Raw genomic sequence first — 18321 nt, 5'->3', positions numbered from 1 at the left:
CTATAGCATGTCAATGCATGCATTTAATGGCATAATGCTTTACCTTTTACCACAACTGTTCTCTGAATCAACGCTCAATTCAATGAACAATAGTATCTTAGAAGTAAAAAAATGTCTTATATTCATTTTTTATTAACCCATCCCAATACTTCTGGGACATTTTTGCAATTCATGGCCAAAAGTAATTCTGGAGTTTCCCCTTTGTGACCCGACTGAGCACTAAGCATCCATTAGCCATTTTAATCTTCTCAACATGCTTCTGAGGTTTTTATTCTCCATGTGACAAAGCAAGAGGCAGCTCCGGAGGCTTCCCAGATTGTGGGAGATATTTTCCGGGTTTGGATTTGATGTGTTCTTCAGCCGCCCAGCGCAGACTTCCTCTCTGGGAGATACTCCCATTGTATGTATTTTTGGTGGTCTCCGTGAACGTGTCCTGCCTCTTCGTATGGACGCCAAGTTACGGAGGTCCTCCTGCTTCTTGCCTCTGGACAGAGGGCGAAGGCGTATGGCCCAGACCCAACCACAGACCCTCCCACTGCACACTCCGAGCGCCGAGGGAACGAGACCGAGACCGTGAGAACCAGGAGCCTGGCCACAGTGGCCTCAGCCACTCAGTGGGAAAACTGTCCAGTGATAAGAGGTCAGGGCCCAGAAACACATCGCTCCTGGCTTTGGTTTCTACCACCCTTGGTCCTCCTGGTTCTCCCAGCCTGGTGCTCTAATTCTCTGAGCTACCTGATATTTTTTTTCCAAAAAGGGGCGCCTGGGCGGCTCAGCCGTTAAGCGTCTGCCTTCTGCTCAGGTCATGATCCCAGGGTCCTGGGGTCGAGCCCCGCATCGGGCTCGCTGCTCGGCGGGGGGCCTGCTTCTCCCTCTCCCTCTGCCTCTCCTTCTGCTCGTGCTCTCTTTCTCAAATAGATAAAATCTTAAAAAAAAATTTTTTTTTTCTCTTAAATCAGCCAGAACTGGATTTCACAGCTCAAAACACCGACAGCTAACATATCTAGAAAGTGGCCGGGTCAGTGTTTGATTCTAGGTCTGTCTAAATACAAAGTCTGCGCCTCTCATTGAAGTAAGACAAGTAGGGGATCAGTTACTTATTCGACAGTTATCCTCAGCCCGTTGCCCATGTCTCAGCGCCATCTCAGAACCCAAACGTGGGACTGAATTCCGCCGGGACCTGGCAAGAAGCAGTTTTTTGTGGAGCGCTCGATTCCGTCATTTAAAACCCTTCTCCCTTTGTCTTAGTGGCGCATGGAAACTTCTGGGAGCTCTGCAGGATCCTCTGCCCCGAGGCTACCTACCTCCTGTCCCATGCGGATTATTTTTTCTGCTATACTATGCGCTCCCAAGTCCTGTGATACGGTCTCTCATTTCATGTCCTGTTAGTCACGGACTGGCTTTGAAAGGATCTCTGTAGGTTGGAACGATTTGGTTTTAAGCTTAGGTTTAATACAAGAATGACAGAAAGAAAGCAGACTTTGCTCCCCTGTAAAGAAGAAGAGAAGCAGGAAAAGGAAACAGTGGGAAATTACCAGCCTGAGTGTGTCATTCTGTTTTGAAAGGTCAAGGATGTCACCTAACACTGGCCTTGCAGTGAAACTTATTCACACTAATGTGTAAATGACTTATGAGAAGATAAATTGCTAATCCTCTTCAGTTTTTGCACGTTACAATTGAGAGTCGTGGTGCGAATGCTGGGATTGATTGCATTCATGCATTAGAAGAACGGATACTGAAACCTTCTAGAAATACCTAGATCACCCCCCTAGACCATTGTTTATCTCAATCTGCTTCCAAAAATGGAATTTAGCGATTCTCCAAGTTCTGTGGGTGAGAATATCTTTTGTTGAGCCCGAGTTCCTTACTGTCTTCCACTCCCTGGCTGCCTTTGGCTCAGGACCATCGCAAGGACTTGGAGCAATCATCTGGGGGGGAAACAAGCCAAGAAAATGGCCAAGTGGAAGGGTTTCCAGGCCTCTGTCCTTGTTCCTTAATCCCTGCAGCAGCATGGAAGTGTGGGGCAGAGCCGCAGAGAATGGGAGAGCATGTCAGTGCAAATTTTGAAATCTTTTCCTGTCCTCAGACCAAAAGTGACCAGGAGTATATGCTATACATTCGTTCATTTATAAAACAAACTTGATTGTGACTTTTGTATCACTCGGTCTTTGAGGATCTTACAATTTAGTGAGTTGGATGAGTCTCGTTGATCTCTGATTTTCCTTCTGTTCTACAGCAGAGTCTCAGAGTGCAAGACAGAGAGGATGTTCACACATGTGACAAATCCTCATTGAGGACCCCGGGTTGCTCACTAGACCCCAACACGGGCTTCTCTCTCCCACTCAGGAAAGTGTACCAGAACGCAATGGGGAGAGAGGGAGAGAGGGAGAGGGACGGAGGAGAGAGGGGGAGGGAAAGAGAGGGAGAGAGAGGGAGAGAGATCACTATGGGAGTAACCTCGAATCTAGTCTAAGTGAGAAGCCAAGTCATTTACACATTTTCATGGCTAACGAGTATTAGTAATAAATTATTTGCAACAAACTTCACAAATGACAGTCAGATACGCGATACGTCCCCACTAAAAATCACTGCTCTAGAAGGCCAAGGTAGTAATGAATATGCTTTCTGTGCCTAGAATATTCTTGGCACTTTTTATACATTTTTTCATTTCGTCCCAGCCCCCACAATGCTGTTTGCTCAACTAATCCAGTGCTTTCCAACTTTAGTGTGCATCAGAACTACCCAAAGGGCTTGTGAAAACACAGACTGCTGGGCCCCATTCGGTAAGTCTGGGGGGGCCTGAGAATTGGCATTTCCAACACGTTTCCAGGTCCCGGTGATGCTGCGGGTCCAGGAACCACACTTTGGGAATCACTGATCGAGTCATCCACTCATCATTCGAAAGGCATTTGTTCAGATCTGTCAGGGGCCTGGCACCAAAGTAAAAAGCTCAGTCAAACATTATCTTGTAGGAGCTGGTGTCCACTGAGCGCCTGCGAAGGGCTTTCTTATGACCCGATCTACGCCTTTATGACAATCCAACAAATCCTTCCCTCCGTTTCACAGATGAAAACACCACAGCTGGAAGAGATCCAGAAACCTGTTTCAAGATCTGTGGACTCCGGTGTCAGAACGGGGATTGGAATCTCTGTCTGCCGGATGCGGAGTGGCCATCGGACACCCCGCCGTATGCTCAGCCTCTCCCACAGCACTGAGGAGCTTGCACACTGTATGGTTGTCAGTCTTTTGCGTATTAAGACACACACACGTACACACACAAAACTGATGTTCAGAGAGGCCAAATAACCTGCCCAAAGTCACACAGTTTAGGAAGTATCTTAAAACTGAACCTCACTTTGTCTGATGCCACAGTGCTTTTCCCACCATAAAAACCATTTCTCCATGCTCTCTAGATCTAGATCTATCTTAATCAGAGCCAGGAGAAAGACTAGGACCCCCGTTAACCAGAGTGTGCAGAGAACGGCTAGGTCTGTGCAACGTCTCTGTTAACTAAGCTGCATCTCGTGCTTTAACTTACTCGAGGGTCTTCTAACAGCTGGGGGCTACTTTCCACCCGAAGTCAGCACAGTCTGATGCGATGTTTCCCTGATGATTCAGGATCCTGCGTGCCCAGAACCATCGCAGGAAGAGTGCTCGTTACTGAGAAATGCCTGAGGGTGTTGCAGAAGATGCAGGGGGCCGATCGAATGGGGGGGGGGGGGGGGCGTTACCAAGGAGGAATTAAACTGTACTCTAACCACTGACCTCTTCTGTCCTCAGAATGGACAAAGGCCCCCACACTGAGACTCATCAAACGTTTCCATTGAATTGGGTTAAAATTAATCAAGTTTACCCCAGTTTGTGGAAGCAGCTGACAAACTTCGTTAAACCTGAGTGTTTTTCTGCCTTTGTGGCTTAGTAAATCGCAAGGAATGAAGCTTTTCCCTGACTCCCGTGTACCCTTGTGTTACCCCGTCATCAGGGAGAGAAACGAGCTGTATAATTACCTTTCGAGACAGGAGTCATCCCTGCTCCAAGGGCCCAGACCTGTTTGGTGCTATAAAAGCAGCTCGAGGTCGAAGTGCAACTGCGCACTGTCCGCCTCGCCCCGGGCTGATACAACCCCGAGCGGCCCCGAGGAGATGAAGGTGCTCCCCGCCTCGGGCCTGGCTCTGCTGCTCACCACGGCTCTCGAGTTCTCCACGGCAGCCCCCTCCCTACCTGCAGCCACTCCCAGGACCTCACGGAACAGCTACCGCCTCGCACAGGTTTGTGAACCTTTACACAATTCCTCCTCCCGCCCCGGAAACCCTGCGAGGGTCTAACAAGAAAGCAAGGAAAAATCGTTATTGTTGTAAAACAGCTCATAAGCGCACCGGGGCCGAGGAGAGACTACCTCCCACGCGGCTAAGACCCATGTTGGTGCTCACGGGGGGTGCACGAGGCATGACGAAATGAACGAGTCTCCAGGTAGCTCGCTTCATACAGAAACTGAAGTGACTTGCAAAAACCCAAGCAAGACAAAAGAGACGAAGTATTGGAGGAATACTGTCAGGGGGAAATAAGGGCAGAAAAATCACCCCCGAGGCGTAAGTTTGCATGGGCGAGGTAGGTTATCAGCACAGTGCCAAGCTTCCTGGCGGCACCGGAGAGATTTCCTGGGTTCACACGTTAGAAAAGGGCTCCGGCGTTCTGCGCTGACTCGATCCAAATCTAAAGTGACCCGTTTGTCCCGGGCGCCGACCCGCTCCGCCCGTGAGAGCCTTTCCTCTCTAAAGCATGTTCCCAAGGACCTGCTTTATGGACACTTTCTGTATTTTCCTCTTTCTCAAAGATCTCTCGGAACTGGTTGGAAAGGATGGGATACAAATAAGTCACGTTAAAACTTTTGCAACAATTATGTGACTCAAAGTGATTCAATGTTTATTTGCTTCCAAGCGGTTTTTGCGTTTAAGAGAAGGTGGCGATCTGTCATCTAAAGAAACATCTCTAGGGGCGCCCAGCTGGCTCGTCGGCAGAGCGCGCGACCCTTGATCTCGGGGTTGTGGGTTCGAGCCCCACGTCGGGTGTAGGGATTACTTTAAAATCTGGGGGGGGGAAGTGTCTAACGACGGAACTCCCAACGTTAGTGGAGGTGTGTGGATGAGATGTGTTTGGGCCAGGACCTGTGTCTCGACTGTCCGTCGAACGGGAGCACATCTGTGATTGCTGGTCGTGCTTCAGTTGGCGTTCCCGCCCACCCGCTGCCCCTGTGGACGCACACGCCGAGTGTTTGCACACCCATCCATCCTAATTAGTCAGCCCCCCCGCCGTACCCGTCACTGAGCATAATAATATCAGCCCTGCTTATAGACAAGGTAGCGGATGCCAAGAACAGAGCTCTTAACCCGAACTGCCTCTGACTTGAGCCCTCACCGTTCGATAAACTAAATTCAAGATAACGTAGCTCAGAATTCCAGGGTCTATTTCAAACTGGGTTTCGCTGGTACCATGTACCTTTGGGTCCCTTCCCCCGGCATGTAATTTTCCCTCACCTAGCGTCACGCCACTCTGATTCAGAAACTGGAGTCGCTGTGACCTCCGGAAGGAGGGTGACACTGAGGCCAGAACCCACGTGAGGGGTCGAAGACCGTGATTCTAGTCCTGGTCCAAACGACAGTCCTCGGGCCAAACCGGCCAGGCATGTTCATCCGCGTGTCGTCTGCTTCTGCACCCCAGTGGTGGAGATTCGCAGAACCGAAAATACTATCGGCCCTTCACAGCAAGAAGTAGCTGAGCCCTGAGCAGTCTGTGCAGGAATGAGACCAGAAAGTCTCGGGAAAAGATAGGCTTGCTAGGACTGTTTGGGAACAATGAAGTGGCCTTGGGATGCTGGGGATCCCTTACGACTTCCGCCCCAAAAGAAGTCTGCTCTCCTCAGCTCCCTTACATCCCACTCTCAGAAAGACCCCCGTCCAAGGACCAGGGAAACTTGGCAAACAGCCCCTTCTCCGGCAACAGCCCCAGTCGCCAGCGCCGGGCAGGAGAAAGGCGCCCTCTTCAGCAGCCTAGCGTGATCCAGGCAACCACTAAAGTGGGTCCTAGTGACTGGAAAGAACTAAGGTCCCACCTTATGGTTTATAGAACTACAGTCCCCCCCACCTGCCGTGCACGGTTTCATTACCCACGGTCACCCCTGGCGGGAAGGTGGATGGCCCGCCGTCTGACCTGTCAGAAGGTTCATCAGTAGCCTCCCGCCCCGTCGCCGTGCCCGCGTCCTTCACCTCTCTCCATGTCATCACCTCACATCATCACCAGAGGGATGAGTTCAGTAAGATTCTGTGGGAGAGCTCACATTCCCATAACTGTCAGCACAGTACATTGTTGTGATGGTCGTCGGTTACTATTAGTTACTGTTGCTAACCTCTTCCTGTGCCTAATTTATAATTAACTTCATCGTGGGTGTGTACGTATAGGGAGAAACAGGGTTCAGCACTATTCGCAGTTCCAGGCCCCTGCTGGGAGCTCCAGATGGTATCCTCTGCAGATTCGGGGCACTTCTATACGTAACCACCTTACAGTACAGCGGATGACAATGCAAAAGACGCAGTTGAGTCCGTGCATTCAACGGTTATTTATGGACAGCTTCCTGTGTGTTATGTGCTAGGGTCTCTTCTAAGACTGGAGAAACAGTGAACAAAACCAGTCAAATCCCTGTTCTGGGGGATCTCAAGGTAGCGGATGCCAAGAACAGAGCTCTTAACCCGAACTCCCTCTGACTTGAGCCCTCACCATTCGATAAACTAAATTCAAGATAACGTAGCTCAGAATTCCAGGATCTATTTCAAACTGGGAGGAATAAGCTGGGAGGACATAGGCAAGTAGTTAATCAACAAGCACCCGAGATTATTTCAAAGTGGTAAGTGGTATTGGGGGGCAATGAATCAGGATGATAGTGACTGGGGGACAGTGGGGGACATTGTCACCTGAGTGGTCCAGGAAGGCTTTTCTGTGGAAGTGACATTCGAGGTGAACCTGAACTGTAAGAAAGAGCCGGTCACCTGACTATCTGGAGTGAAGGAGCCTGGGGGCCGCATCCGGCTGATGGCAGGAGCTGGGAGACCGTGTGCAGTGGGCCTGGCTGGGCCCCAGAGCCAGATGGCCGGTGGACCAGGGAGGCCTGGGAACCGGGGTCAGGATAATTAGCTTCCACACAGCCCTGTTCTTTCCAGAGAAAACGTATTGCTTCTTGCACCTGTAAACACCAGACAGGCAAAATTTTCAAATGCTATGTGCTTTCTCCCCAAGTCAGAGCACAATAGTCTACACTTAAAAAGATGAGCAGGTTTTTAGTTGACTTACTTAATGCCAACTTGTGTCTTTTACATTCTGCTTTGCTGATGAGCATAAAGGCTTTGAAAATGATGGACTAATAAAATGCTTAGTTTCTTAAAACAGAGTTTTATTCTATTTTTGTTTGCTTTTAAAAGCCAGTAATACTGGGGCTCCTGGGGGGCTCAGTCGTTAGGCGTCTGCCTTCGGCTCAGGTCATGATCCCAGGGTCCCGGGACTGAGTCCCGCATCGGGCTCCCTGCTCGGCGGGAAGCCCGCTTCTCCCTCTCCCGCTCCCCCTGCTTGTGTTCCTGCTCTTGCTATCTCTCGCTCTGTCAAATAAATGAATAAAATCTTTTTAAAAAGGGGGGGGGCACCTGGGTGGCTCAGCCATTAAGCGTCTGCCTCTGGCTCAGGTCATGATCCCAGGGTCCTGGGATCGAGCCCCACGTCGGGCTCCCTGCTCAGCAGGAGGCCTGCTTCTCCCTCTCCCACTCCCCCTGCTTGTGTTCCCTCTCTCGCTGTGTCTCTCTCTGTCAAATAAATGAAATCTTAAAAAAATAAAAAATAACATTCAAAAATACTCTTCCCCAAAAGCCTCACGTTAACTATGAAGAAAAAAGCTAGGTGGGGCGCCTGGGTGGCTCAGTTGTTAAGCGTCTGCCTTCGGCTCAGGTCATGATCCCGGGGTCTTGGGATCAAGCCCCACATCAGGCTCCCTGCTACGCGGGAAGCCTGCTTCTCCCTCTCCCACTCCTCTGCTTGTGTTCCCTCTCTCACTGTGTCTCTCCCTGTCAAATAAATAAATAAAAATCTTTAAAAAAAACACACACACACAAAAACTGTGGTCCTGGGGCGCCTGGGGGGCTCGGTCGTTGGGCCTCTGCCTTCGGCTAAGGTCATGATCCCAGGGTCCTGGGATCAAGCCCCGCATCGGGCTCCCTGCTCAGCGAGAAGCCTGCTTCTTCTCTCTCATTCCCCCTGCTTGTGTTCCTGCTCTTGCCTATCTCTCTGTCAAATAAATAAAATCTTAAAAAAAAAAAAACAGTAATATCAATACAACATTTAAAACAACATTTGACAGTTTGTTAAATTGTCCTTAAAAATAATATAAATTTTTATTATCACATTACTATGAACTTGTAATTAAAGATAATTAAAAACTGGAAGCTTCCAAATACAGACTGTTAAATTCAGGTGTTTTTACTACCATTTTACTTTCTGTGCATGAAGAGACTTTTTTTTTAACTAGTATGTTTGGTTCCTAACTTTATCACTGATTATTATTTCCTAAGAAAATTTTCATTTTTATGTTTTCATACACATCACTATAAGGAGTTACACATATTCCAGAATATAAGTGAGTTGTAATTAATTGCTTCCTTTGCTGGACCCATGGATTATTTCCATACGAATAGTGTTGCTGTGAACATCTCCATACACCAGCCTGAGCTAAAGGATGATTTTTTCAGCACAGATTTCCCAAAGAGCAATTAATGTGTGAAAGGGTGCACACATTTAAAGTCTTCCATGCGCTTAAAAGCCTGTTCACACTGAGGCCCTCCCTGGATCCTGACACTGGTGTGGTCCGTAGAACAAGTTCCAACCTCGTGCTGTAGACGAGTGCACGGAAAACCCAAGCCATGAAGGGCGTTGCCCAGCCTGTTAGAAGCTAGGATTCCTCACCCAGCGCCCCAAGTCCTCACGACTCCCTGCGGCCCAGCCGAATGGAGGGAAATGTGGAAGAAACGCCATCTTGAACCTCATGCTTTGAGACACACGTGACCCTGAGCTTTAAGTTCTTAATTCTCAAGAAGGATGCCAGGAGCGCACACTGAACAAAGAGCTGGAGTTGGGGAGCCAGGCCACGGGGTCTCTATTACTTTACTCTCTCCAACGCTGAAGGAGAATCAGAGAGAGAACCACGGGAGAGCCAACCCTAAAATCCTGTCATTTGAACAACGGGCAAGTGGGGAGCAAGCAGGACAATTCTGGGGGGTCCCAAAACTCTTGACCCAACAGCGTCAGGTGTTGAGCCAACAACACCCAAGGGTTAGAATTCACACAAATGGAACATCTAAGTGCCTCCCTGGACGTTTGGAGTCTGGAAAGATGTGAAAACCTTGTCCATAACTTTGGCAAGAAAGGTCTCAGAATAACTTGGGCCCTGAGTACTCAGAACATCTGATAAGTCTTCAAAGAAACAAACTTGCATATTTTACCTAAAGAAAAAGAGCCCGAATATTAACTGAACATGTACTCTGAGCCTAGAACTGTGTTGAACAGAACTAGGTACCGTTTTCATCCTTTTATGGATAAGCCTTTTGACCTGCAAGTCTGGCACCTTCTACATATTCTAAAGAAAAAAAACATTTTATTGTAGAATTATATATGTTCAAGTAGAAAAATTATAAAACATAGGTAACAAAAAAGAATCCTTTTCGGTTCCATCACTAAGATAAACCACTACTCATCCCTTCATTGATATTTTTCAAAACACTTTGCTATGACTCCGGGCTGGGACTAGGTTGCAGGAATGAGGCAGGATTGGACTCCATCTTTATTTAAAATATTGATGTTTTGTTCATCGTGGATTTCTTTGCATCAATTTTGATTTTTTTAATGTTGCATTAAGTATTGCTATTCTTGAATACTGAGTTTTTGGCGACACCTGTCTTCCTCGCCCTGGTCCAGGTTTACGAGCATACATCGGTGTGTGTATCCATACGCACACACTTTTCTTTACAAACAGGGCTTATCCTGTAAGAGTACTTGTAAATCTATTTCCACGTAATGTATCATGAGCATCTTCTCTCATAGGACCATATTTTGTAAACCAAAATTAGAACACAGCATGCATCACACATCACCTAACAAGGGAACAAAATACTTGAAATCCAAACTGTCTCAGCTCTGGAACATCTGGCCCTTTGCACTGAGCTTATCTCTTAAAGAGTGTAACTCAGACTTACAGCGAGTGCTCTGTCCTCACAGCATCAACTTGAGCAAAGAGGAATGGCTCCGAAAATGTCATCCTGCAAAAAAGATCAGAAACATAAGATGCTTACTTACAATGGCCCACCCAGAGCTGGGAATGAAACCGCATAGCCCCAGCCATTTCCAGCGCCCCTCACCGAGGCTCCAGGGCTGGGGCTCCACGCTGCCCCCTTCTCCTCCCCTTGGGTCCTCATCCCATTAAGATTCTCGCAAGGAACCACCACTAGGGAAGTGAGTTTCCCTGGCCAACAGGGCAGGGGTGGGGGTGGAGGGGGGCAGTGAGGATCGTGTGACCCCCCAGGAGCACCTTGCCCAAACAAGCCAGCTTGTTTAATTAGTAATTAAAAGCCTTGCTCCTTTTAATTATTTCCTGAACAACTACAATCCACGTTCACAGCAGAAAACTTTGGGATCTAGGAAAGGACGAAAAATAAGTTGTCACCCCATGGTATTACAACCCAGAGGTAAACAAGTCTGATACAGACCTATTTCTTTCCATTATTGATGTTACTCGTGTTCATACAAATTACATGCATATGTTAAGTATCAATATATCAGTTGACATCAATTTTCAACGTTAATTTGCACATTAACCTTATATTAATATACGTAGATAACAAACAGGAGTATAATATGTATACATATATAGGGTTTGATTTATTTTTGAAATTACGATTTTAATCTGTATAAAGACTTCACCTCTATGTTGTCATTATACTGAGTGCGTTATTCCATGCCGTTAAATATTTTTCAAAAATGGGATCTTAGAGGTCTAGTACTACTTCATATGAATATGTAATAATATATCCAACAAATCCCCTATTCTTAGATATTAAGGTTGCTCTCAATGTTTTATTATCTATTGTATATAAATATGTACATATAGAATAAATCATACACATAATTTATATAGAAATATATAGTTAATGTGATAGACAAATATTTATGTGCACCTTGTGTATGATATATAAATATAAAATTTTACGTAAAATAAAACATACACATAAATCTGCATCTGCTCTGTGTTTCCCTGAAATCAGGCGGGCAGTCGAAACCCCTGGGCCAGCAGCCGGCTCTGGTTCTCACCCCACCCAGGAAGTCCTGGAAAAGTGTCTTGAATGATCAATTTAGAGGTTTTAAGCCTTAATGTGCACATGAAAAGCTTATAATCTGTGGGTAATTTTACTTGCCTCTGGGGACAAAGGGCCAGTACTTGCCTCTGGGGACAAAGGGCCAGTCGCGGAAGGCTGCCCTGGGAAGACAGACAGGTTCAAGCCCACGCTCTGCTCGCTGAGCGATGGAAAGCCAGCAGGGAAATGGACGGCCGTCTGCCTTTGTATAAGATGAGAGGCTGCAACAGAAGGCCTCCAAGCGTTAAAAACATATCCATCTTGCATAATGTACAAGGAAAACATGGTACCAGTGACTGCCTTCTTGGGAAATAGACTAGTCTTGGTTTTGCAAATTGGGTCAAGATTTCAATGACAAATGCTCTGTGGGGAAAGTGTTCACATTAACTTCCTTCCGTTACTTTTTCCTCTTAGAATAACTAGTCCTTATAGGAAAACTGTAAAATGCAAGTGAGTAAAAAAAGAAACTGTTACAATCCTCACCACCCAGACATAACCATTGTTAATAACGTGGCATCTCTGTCGAAGCTTTATCTAGGCGAATATATTTAATATTTTTCAAAGATGGGAGTACTCGGTCCACGCTATTTTTAGCTTGTCGAGAGTATTGTCCCCTTCTCTAACCTGAGCGTGAGTCTCTCCCAGAGACCTGCCGCAGACATGTCAGCCTGCCTCTCCGTTCCAGGCGTATCTTGACAAGTATTACACCAGGAAGGCAGGGCCCCAGGTTGGCGAGATGGGGGCGCCAGGAGGCAGAGCCCTGGTCAAGAAGATCAAGGAGCTGCAAGCCTTCTTCGGCCTCCGCGTCACCGGGAGGTTAGACCAGCCCACGATGGACGTCATCAAGAGGCCTCGCTGTGGAGTTCCCGACGTGGCAAACTATCGCCTCTTCCCAGGTGAACCCAAATGGAAAAAAAATACTTTGACATACAGGTAATGAGATGGAGTCTTCCCAAAGTCAGAGAGAAACACCCTCTCTCTTTTTCCTTTCTTTTAGAAATCTCTTCCTTCCGTTCTTGTATACAAGTCCCGACTCATCACAACCATAAGGAAGGCTTTTTAGGGCTCAGCTTTAGACAGGGACATTGGAGGACTCGCTACAAAATATGATGTCAGGATTATCCTAATGACTGGCCATTTCGGGCATTACAAACAATTTTATCAATTAGAGACAACACACTTGTCTTTCAAGAAAAATAACCTAGTTTAGGATTAATAACAGTACCAACCAGTTTTTTTAAAACAAGTTCCTCAATCAGAAGGAAACAATAAAACTCACCTATTTAAGTAATTTTTTTATTCCAAAAATAATTTATTGTTGACTTATTAAATGCCTACTGTAGACATTTGAGTTTTGGAGATACAAAGGTGAGCCGATCCTGTTCCCTGACCCTCACAGCCCCTTTCGGGAGACACACAAGCAAACAGATCCTCGTGGCTCCCCGTGACAGGTGTGAGCCTGAGGGTCTAAGCAGAGAACCGTGGTAGCACCCAGAGGGAGCACGGGGACCCACCGCTAGGCCGGCTGGCCTCCTTCCTGGGGGACCCCCTCCACCTGCGGGTCAGCTTGGAGGCGGTGGACCCTGCTGTACGCCTGGGCCTTGCACCTGCTGGACAGATGTGGCCTTGCAAATGGGTGGCCTGTGCATGCATCTTAGCCCTGGGGCCTGGCCAACGGTGAGGGTGTTCCCAGTGCAAGAGGAGTCCGGCAGCTAAGGGCGTGCAGTGGGGTGGCCCAGCGGGCAGGTGCCGCCCAGGGCAGCCGAGAGCCAGGCCAGGCGTGGGGCCAGATTTTGCTCTTAGGAAGAGCACAGCTGGCCGAGACCTGGGGACGGGGCGAGGCCGGGCTGTTCCAACAGTCCCCGCAGGGCTCACAGAAGCCGTTCCAACAGTCCCCTCCTCACGGCTCACAGAAGCTGGTCTCGAACCTGTCTGGAATTTTGCAGCCAGTTGTTAACCGCCCCAGCCTCTTGCAAGCTGGTCGCTAAACAGAGCCATTATCAAAAATTAAGCTCTTCATCCCTGCAATTAAATAAATTATATTCATACACCAACCATTACGTATTACCTTGTGGATGTTATATGGAATCAAAAACAAAAGGTGACCACACTTTGCCTCCTGATCACTCTACCACACTTTGCGACTGTCTGTGTTCATGAGGCTGTTCACCTTTTTATCCCGCGATGGGAGCCGCGTGCTGCTACTCCTCTCTTCCAACTACCTGTGGGGCCGGGGGTGGCTTGAAATTACCACCAGGGAGAGCGGTGCAGAACGGGCATCAGCAAAGCCCTCAGATGAGAAAGTCTGGTCGCGGAGCCTGTTGTCAAACTGCAGCAGCTCAGCCGCAGGTCCTGAGTCCCTGGGGTCGAGCAAGGGCCCGGAGCCCCCGAAGGCTCCTCCAGGCCGCACGTTGGCGGCGACCAGCCTGAGTCCATCAGGTGGCGCTCCACACACAGTTATCGCTCCGCTTACGCCCAAGAAGGCCACGGAAGTCGGGACATTTGGGGAAGAAGCGCCCCATAAGGAGTTGAACAGGAAAAACGTATATAAATCCACGAAGTCTTTCCCTTTATTTTCTTAAAGTGTATCACAGAATTTTAGTCTGTAACGATGCGCAGCATAGACAAGGGGAATCCATCTAGCTGACTGGAGACTCAGAGAAGTGTGTTATTGTGACAGGGTTCCCTGGACGTCTCCAAAGCCCCCTCAGCACACTCACCCAGCCCATCCACTCGCCCCTGAGCAGCCCCCCTGCCCCCAGAAAGCAAGCAAGCAAGCACAGAACGCGCTGGACGCTATCCAAGGACTCAGAATAACCTCTTCTAACAGAACCCAGGGGATTAAAATAGACAAAATACAGCTTAGTGCTTATGTGCAGACGTTTGGAGTCAGAACTGGGCTCCAGTCCTGACTAATCATAAAATGCACATCATCATTATCTGTTAAGGTCGTTGTGAAGACGGGGCACGCCCAGGCCCGTGTCTAGCGCGGAGCATGGGCTCACAGAGTATTTACAGTTACCCCTCTTGTGTCCTGGGTCTCCAGGTGCGGACTCTGTGCTCCTTCCCTCTCCACTGAGGGTCGCTATTTACCATACCCTCTGTGGGACCCGGTCCCTGCCCTTCAGGCCCCTAGGATCGCCCCGGTTGGTTCCTGGTGGAGGCAGCCCCACCTCTGTCCGAATCACCCAGGATACCTGTTGAAATGCAGGTCTACGGGTCACACCTGTGTGTGCATTTACCCAGCTTCTCAGGGAGTCCTCACAGGGGCTAGAACTGGACGCCACCCGGAAGGCCTGAAACACCACTAGCTTTTATTCCGGAGTTCATCCGTGTAGCAAGTGTTTGCTAAGCACCTACAAGGTGCGAGGGGTGGATGAGGAGCTGGAGAGCGAAAGCAGGGCAGGTGTCTGCTGCCCGGGTTGGCGCTCACCCTCATCCAGGGTGCCGGCTGCGCCCGAGGTCCCGCCGAGGCCCCGGGTGGTAGCTCCTTGTCCCTGCCTCCCTCCGCCTGCTGTCAGGAAGCCCCAGCCCCTGCAGCCTGGGGCAGCGCGTCCTACCAGGACCTCACGAAAGACTCAAGCCAAGGCTTCGTCTTTAAGATACACATTATTTTAAGAACAAACACCCCCCCACCCCCACCCCCACCCCCGGGGAAATCCCAGGTGGCCTTTGAATAAGAATGTGCAAAACCTCAAAACTCAATTCTTTACAATTGAAAATTTTCAGTCCCTTTTGGGGAAAAAGAGGTCCCTTCTCCATTAAAGCCATTTTAGGGGAAATGGGTTCTTGCCCCTTGTGAAATGACCCCAGGTTATGGTCTTTAAAATTCGGGATAATCTCGCAACAAGGAGAGCCCAACCATTTCAGCGGCAGGTGATTTCCCGATTGCTCCTCACAGTCCAGTAACATAGCAAATACAAAAGCAAAACAAGCATTACCGTTTGGGAGAAAAATACGCCCACCGCAGATTCACGTTGGCCCCTCCGACTGTTGATACCGCCTCAGCGGAGGGCTCACGGAGGAAGCCGTGTTCCTTCTGTTTCTGCAGAATCTCCAAATACACGCCCTCCATGACCTCCGCGGAGGTGGACAGAGCAGTAGAGATGGCCTTGCAGACCTGGAGCAGTGCGGTGCCGCTGAGCTTCGCCAAGGTGAACGCGGGAGAGGCCGACATTATGATATCGTTTGAAACTGGAGGTACTGTGGCGCTTCTTGGATGTTCCTCCTGATCCGCGGGACACACGTCCCCGCGTGTCTCCTTCAACCTTTAATGCGAGCGATCCTCATCCACACACAGTGTGATGGGCAGGGCTCAAGGTCACGGCAAGGTCACGAGTGCGTCCCGCCAGGATGTAGACCAGGGGGAGTTCTCAGCATGTCTGGTCATGCTGGACGGGGCGGGAGAGTGGATCCGCTCCTTCCGTTGGCTAGGAGGCCAGCCGACCTCGTTCCCATGGCCATACTCACCGCTGTGCACCGCCTTCCATATCCGCCAGGAGTCCCCCACCTCGAATCCCCACTGAAGGAAGTCCACGCCACGGAGGCCCTGACCACGCTCCCCCTGTGGCAGGCTGTGGTCGGGATAGCGGCCTTGCTGTCTTGCCCACACCTTCTGGAGCCCCCAGGCCTGCCCCAGCCCGCCCACCTCCGCACCCCCTGCTCACCCTGGCAAGGAGTGGAGGCCTAACTGGGCGCAGGGCTTGGTGGCCGGCTCTGGCCCTTTCCAGAGCCGCCTGTCTAGGGAGCAGACCAACCAAGGGTCACAACATTCCTTGATTTCTCAGCTTCCAAGTAGCTGCGGGGAGGGCGCACCCCGGCCTCCTCCCGCCAGACACCCTTGCTGAGGGTCCCGGTTACTTTAAGTCTTGATCTTGAGTTGAGGCTCAGGTCCCGGGAAGTACATGCTCAGAAGCCAGGGGACAGAAGGTGACGCAGGTCCTGAGTGTGAGCCCTTCAGAGGCGGCCCTGCGTGTGACCTGGCCCGTGGCAGGTCCTGTTCCCCCCAGACAACAGGGCCACCCCAGTGACGTGGCTGCGCAGCTCATGGCAGCTTTGGAGGCCGTGACGTTGGCATCAGCCCCTCTCTTGATCTTGCCCGCTTGCGCCCTTTCCCCTCCAACACAAGCTGAGCGGGGGCTGCGCTGCGTGTCCCTGGGTCCTCAGAGCCCACCATCCAGGAACCCGGGCACATGGCGCACCAGAACCCTGTGAAAAACCGGGAAACATGGCTTCTACGACATGCCTCGTTTTGTTCTCTCTCCTCTTTTATCAAATTTATAATAAACTGTTAATTAGAAGCAAAACAAAAACACAGAAAGCACTAAAAGTTATGATTTTATAGACACCTTTGTTGCTTGCGTGAGCTTGATACAGGAAAGCATATTGAAATTCCAGAGCAACTTTCTCCTTTTGGATACGTCTGCACATTGTACTGCACGGGAGAAACAGAAAGCACACACATTTGCTCCATGTACCATTGCTGTCCTAGCTGAATCAGACAATGAATGCTCAGCCTGCTCACACACACACATTCCAGCCTGTAGGGGTTGCTTGCTACTTCTTTTGTAAGACATTTGTACACGACGTAGGCATTGCAATAAAAACAGTCACAAAAGGACATTTTTTATTTTAAATGCTAACTGTCTTTGAAATGCCAAATATCCCTCTTAATTTTTCAATGGACGATTACTCGTTGACATGTAAACTTCTTTTTTTTTTTAAAGATAATTCTATTTATTTATTTTTTTTTAAAGATTTTATTTATTTATTTGAGAGAGAGGATGAGAGGAGAGAGAGAGCACATGAGAGGGGGGAGGGTCAGAGGGAGAAGCAGACTCCCTGCCGAGCAGGGAGCCCGATGCGGGACTCGATCCCGGGACTCCAGGATCATGACCTGAGCCGAAGGCAGTCGCTTAACCAACTGAGCCACCCAGGCGCCCGACATGTAAACTTCTTATACAAAATGAATATTAGAAAGTAAATCTATTTGTATGAGAAGTGCCAACACTATTAAAAAAAAAAAAGGTGTCCATTCCCTGTAATGTGAAGCATGTCCCCAAAATTGCTAGAAGGACTCATGGCTGTTGGCGTTTCTCCCCACCTCTTTAGATCACGGGGACTCCTATCCATTCGATGGCCCTCGAGGGACTCTCGCCCACGCATTTGCACCTGGGGAAGGCCTGGGAGGCGACACCCATTTCGACAATGCTGAGAAGTGGACTATGGGAATGAATGGTATATATGCACAATTCACCATAACCTGGAAAATATTGTACCTTCTTCTGGGCCTCCACCATGAAACCCCGAGGTTCAACATCCCAAGCCACCCTTTAACTAGGGAGGCTGGCTAGGAAAAACAAGTAAGCCAAAAATCCAAAAGGGAACACCATAAGGGAAAAGACCCACCCTCATGTGTGTTGTAGACCTGTCTGAACTCTGGTTCATGCCTATGATCTCGAGGAGCAGCGACCCCACCTCCCCACGGCTCTCTTTCTTTACGTAGCATTTACTGTCTCTTACATGTACTTGGAAATAGGCTCTGTTCAGAGATGACACTTCATCTCCTGCGAAGTGTGATGGGAATGGGTTTTAAAGTCCCAGGATATCGTGCCCATCATCTGCAAGTCTTCCCTGTGAAATGTGTGTGGACGACAGGGGGTAGCGTGTCATGGCAGGGAACTGGTGAAGCATCTTCAGTCTAATCTGGGTCTCATTGCCCCTGGTGGCTCTAATTAGGTCCTTCTGTGTCCAGCATGGCTGACGAGGAACAAAAGGATTGATCTACATTTCCATCCTTCCCCACCCCAAAGCCCCTTCTAGCCAAGGGGGAGAGCGCTAGAGTATCGTCAGCAAAGCTCAGCACCCGAATAACCTACCAACC

The 18321-nt window shown here is 49.1% G+C and overlaps 1 protein-coding gene across 1 annotated transcript; it reads left to right on the top strand.

Moving 5' to 3' along the window:
• Window positions 1-4142: 4142 nt before the first annotated feature.
• On the top strand, window positions 4143-17675 carry LOC123857880 (matrix metalloproteinase-20; the record flags this gene model as incomplete). The annotated part of the gene is made up of 4 exons (XM_064583970.1): window positions 4143-4268; window positions 12124-12371; window positions 15490-15638; window positions 17550-17675. Coding segments are annotated over exons 1-4 (649 nt in total), but the record flags the coding sequence as incomplete, so codon positions are not given.
• Between the last annotated feature and the right edge of the window lie 646 nt (window positions 17676-18321).

This window comes from Mirounga angustirostris, unplaced genomic scaffold, assembly GCF_029215605.1.
Source record: "Mirounga angustirostris isolate CCGP_5_RB_7025 unplaced genomic scaffold, mMirAng1.0.hap1 SCAF_231, whole genome shotgun sequence".
NCBI lineage: Eukaryota > Metazoa > Chordata > Mammalia > Carnivora > Phocidae > Mirounga > Mirounga angustirostris.
This window is presented reverse-complemented; position numbering and strand designations above follow the sequence as displayed.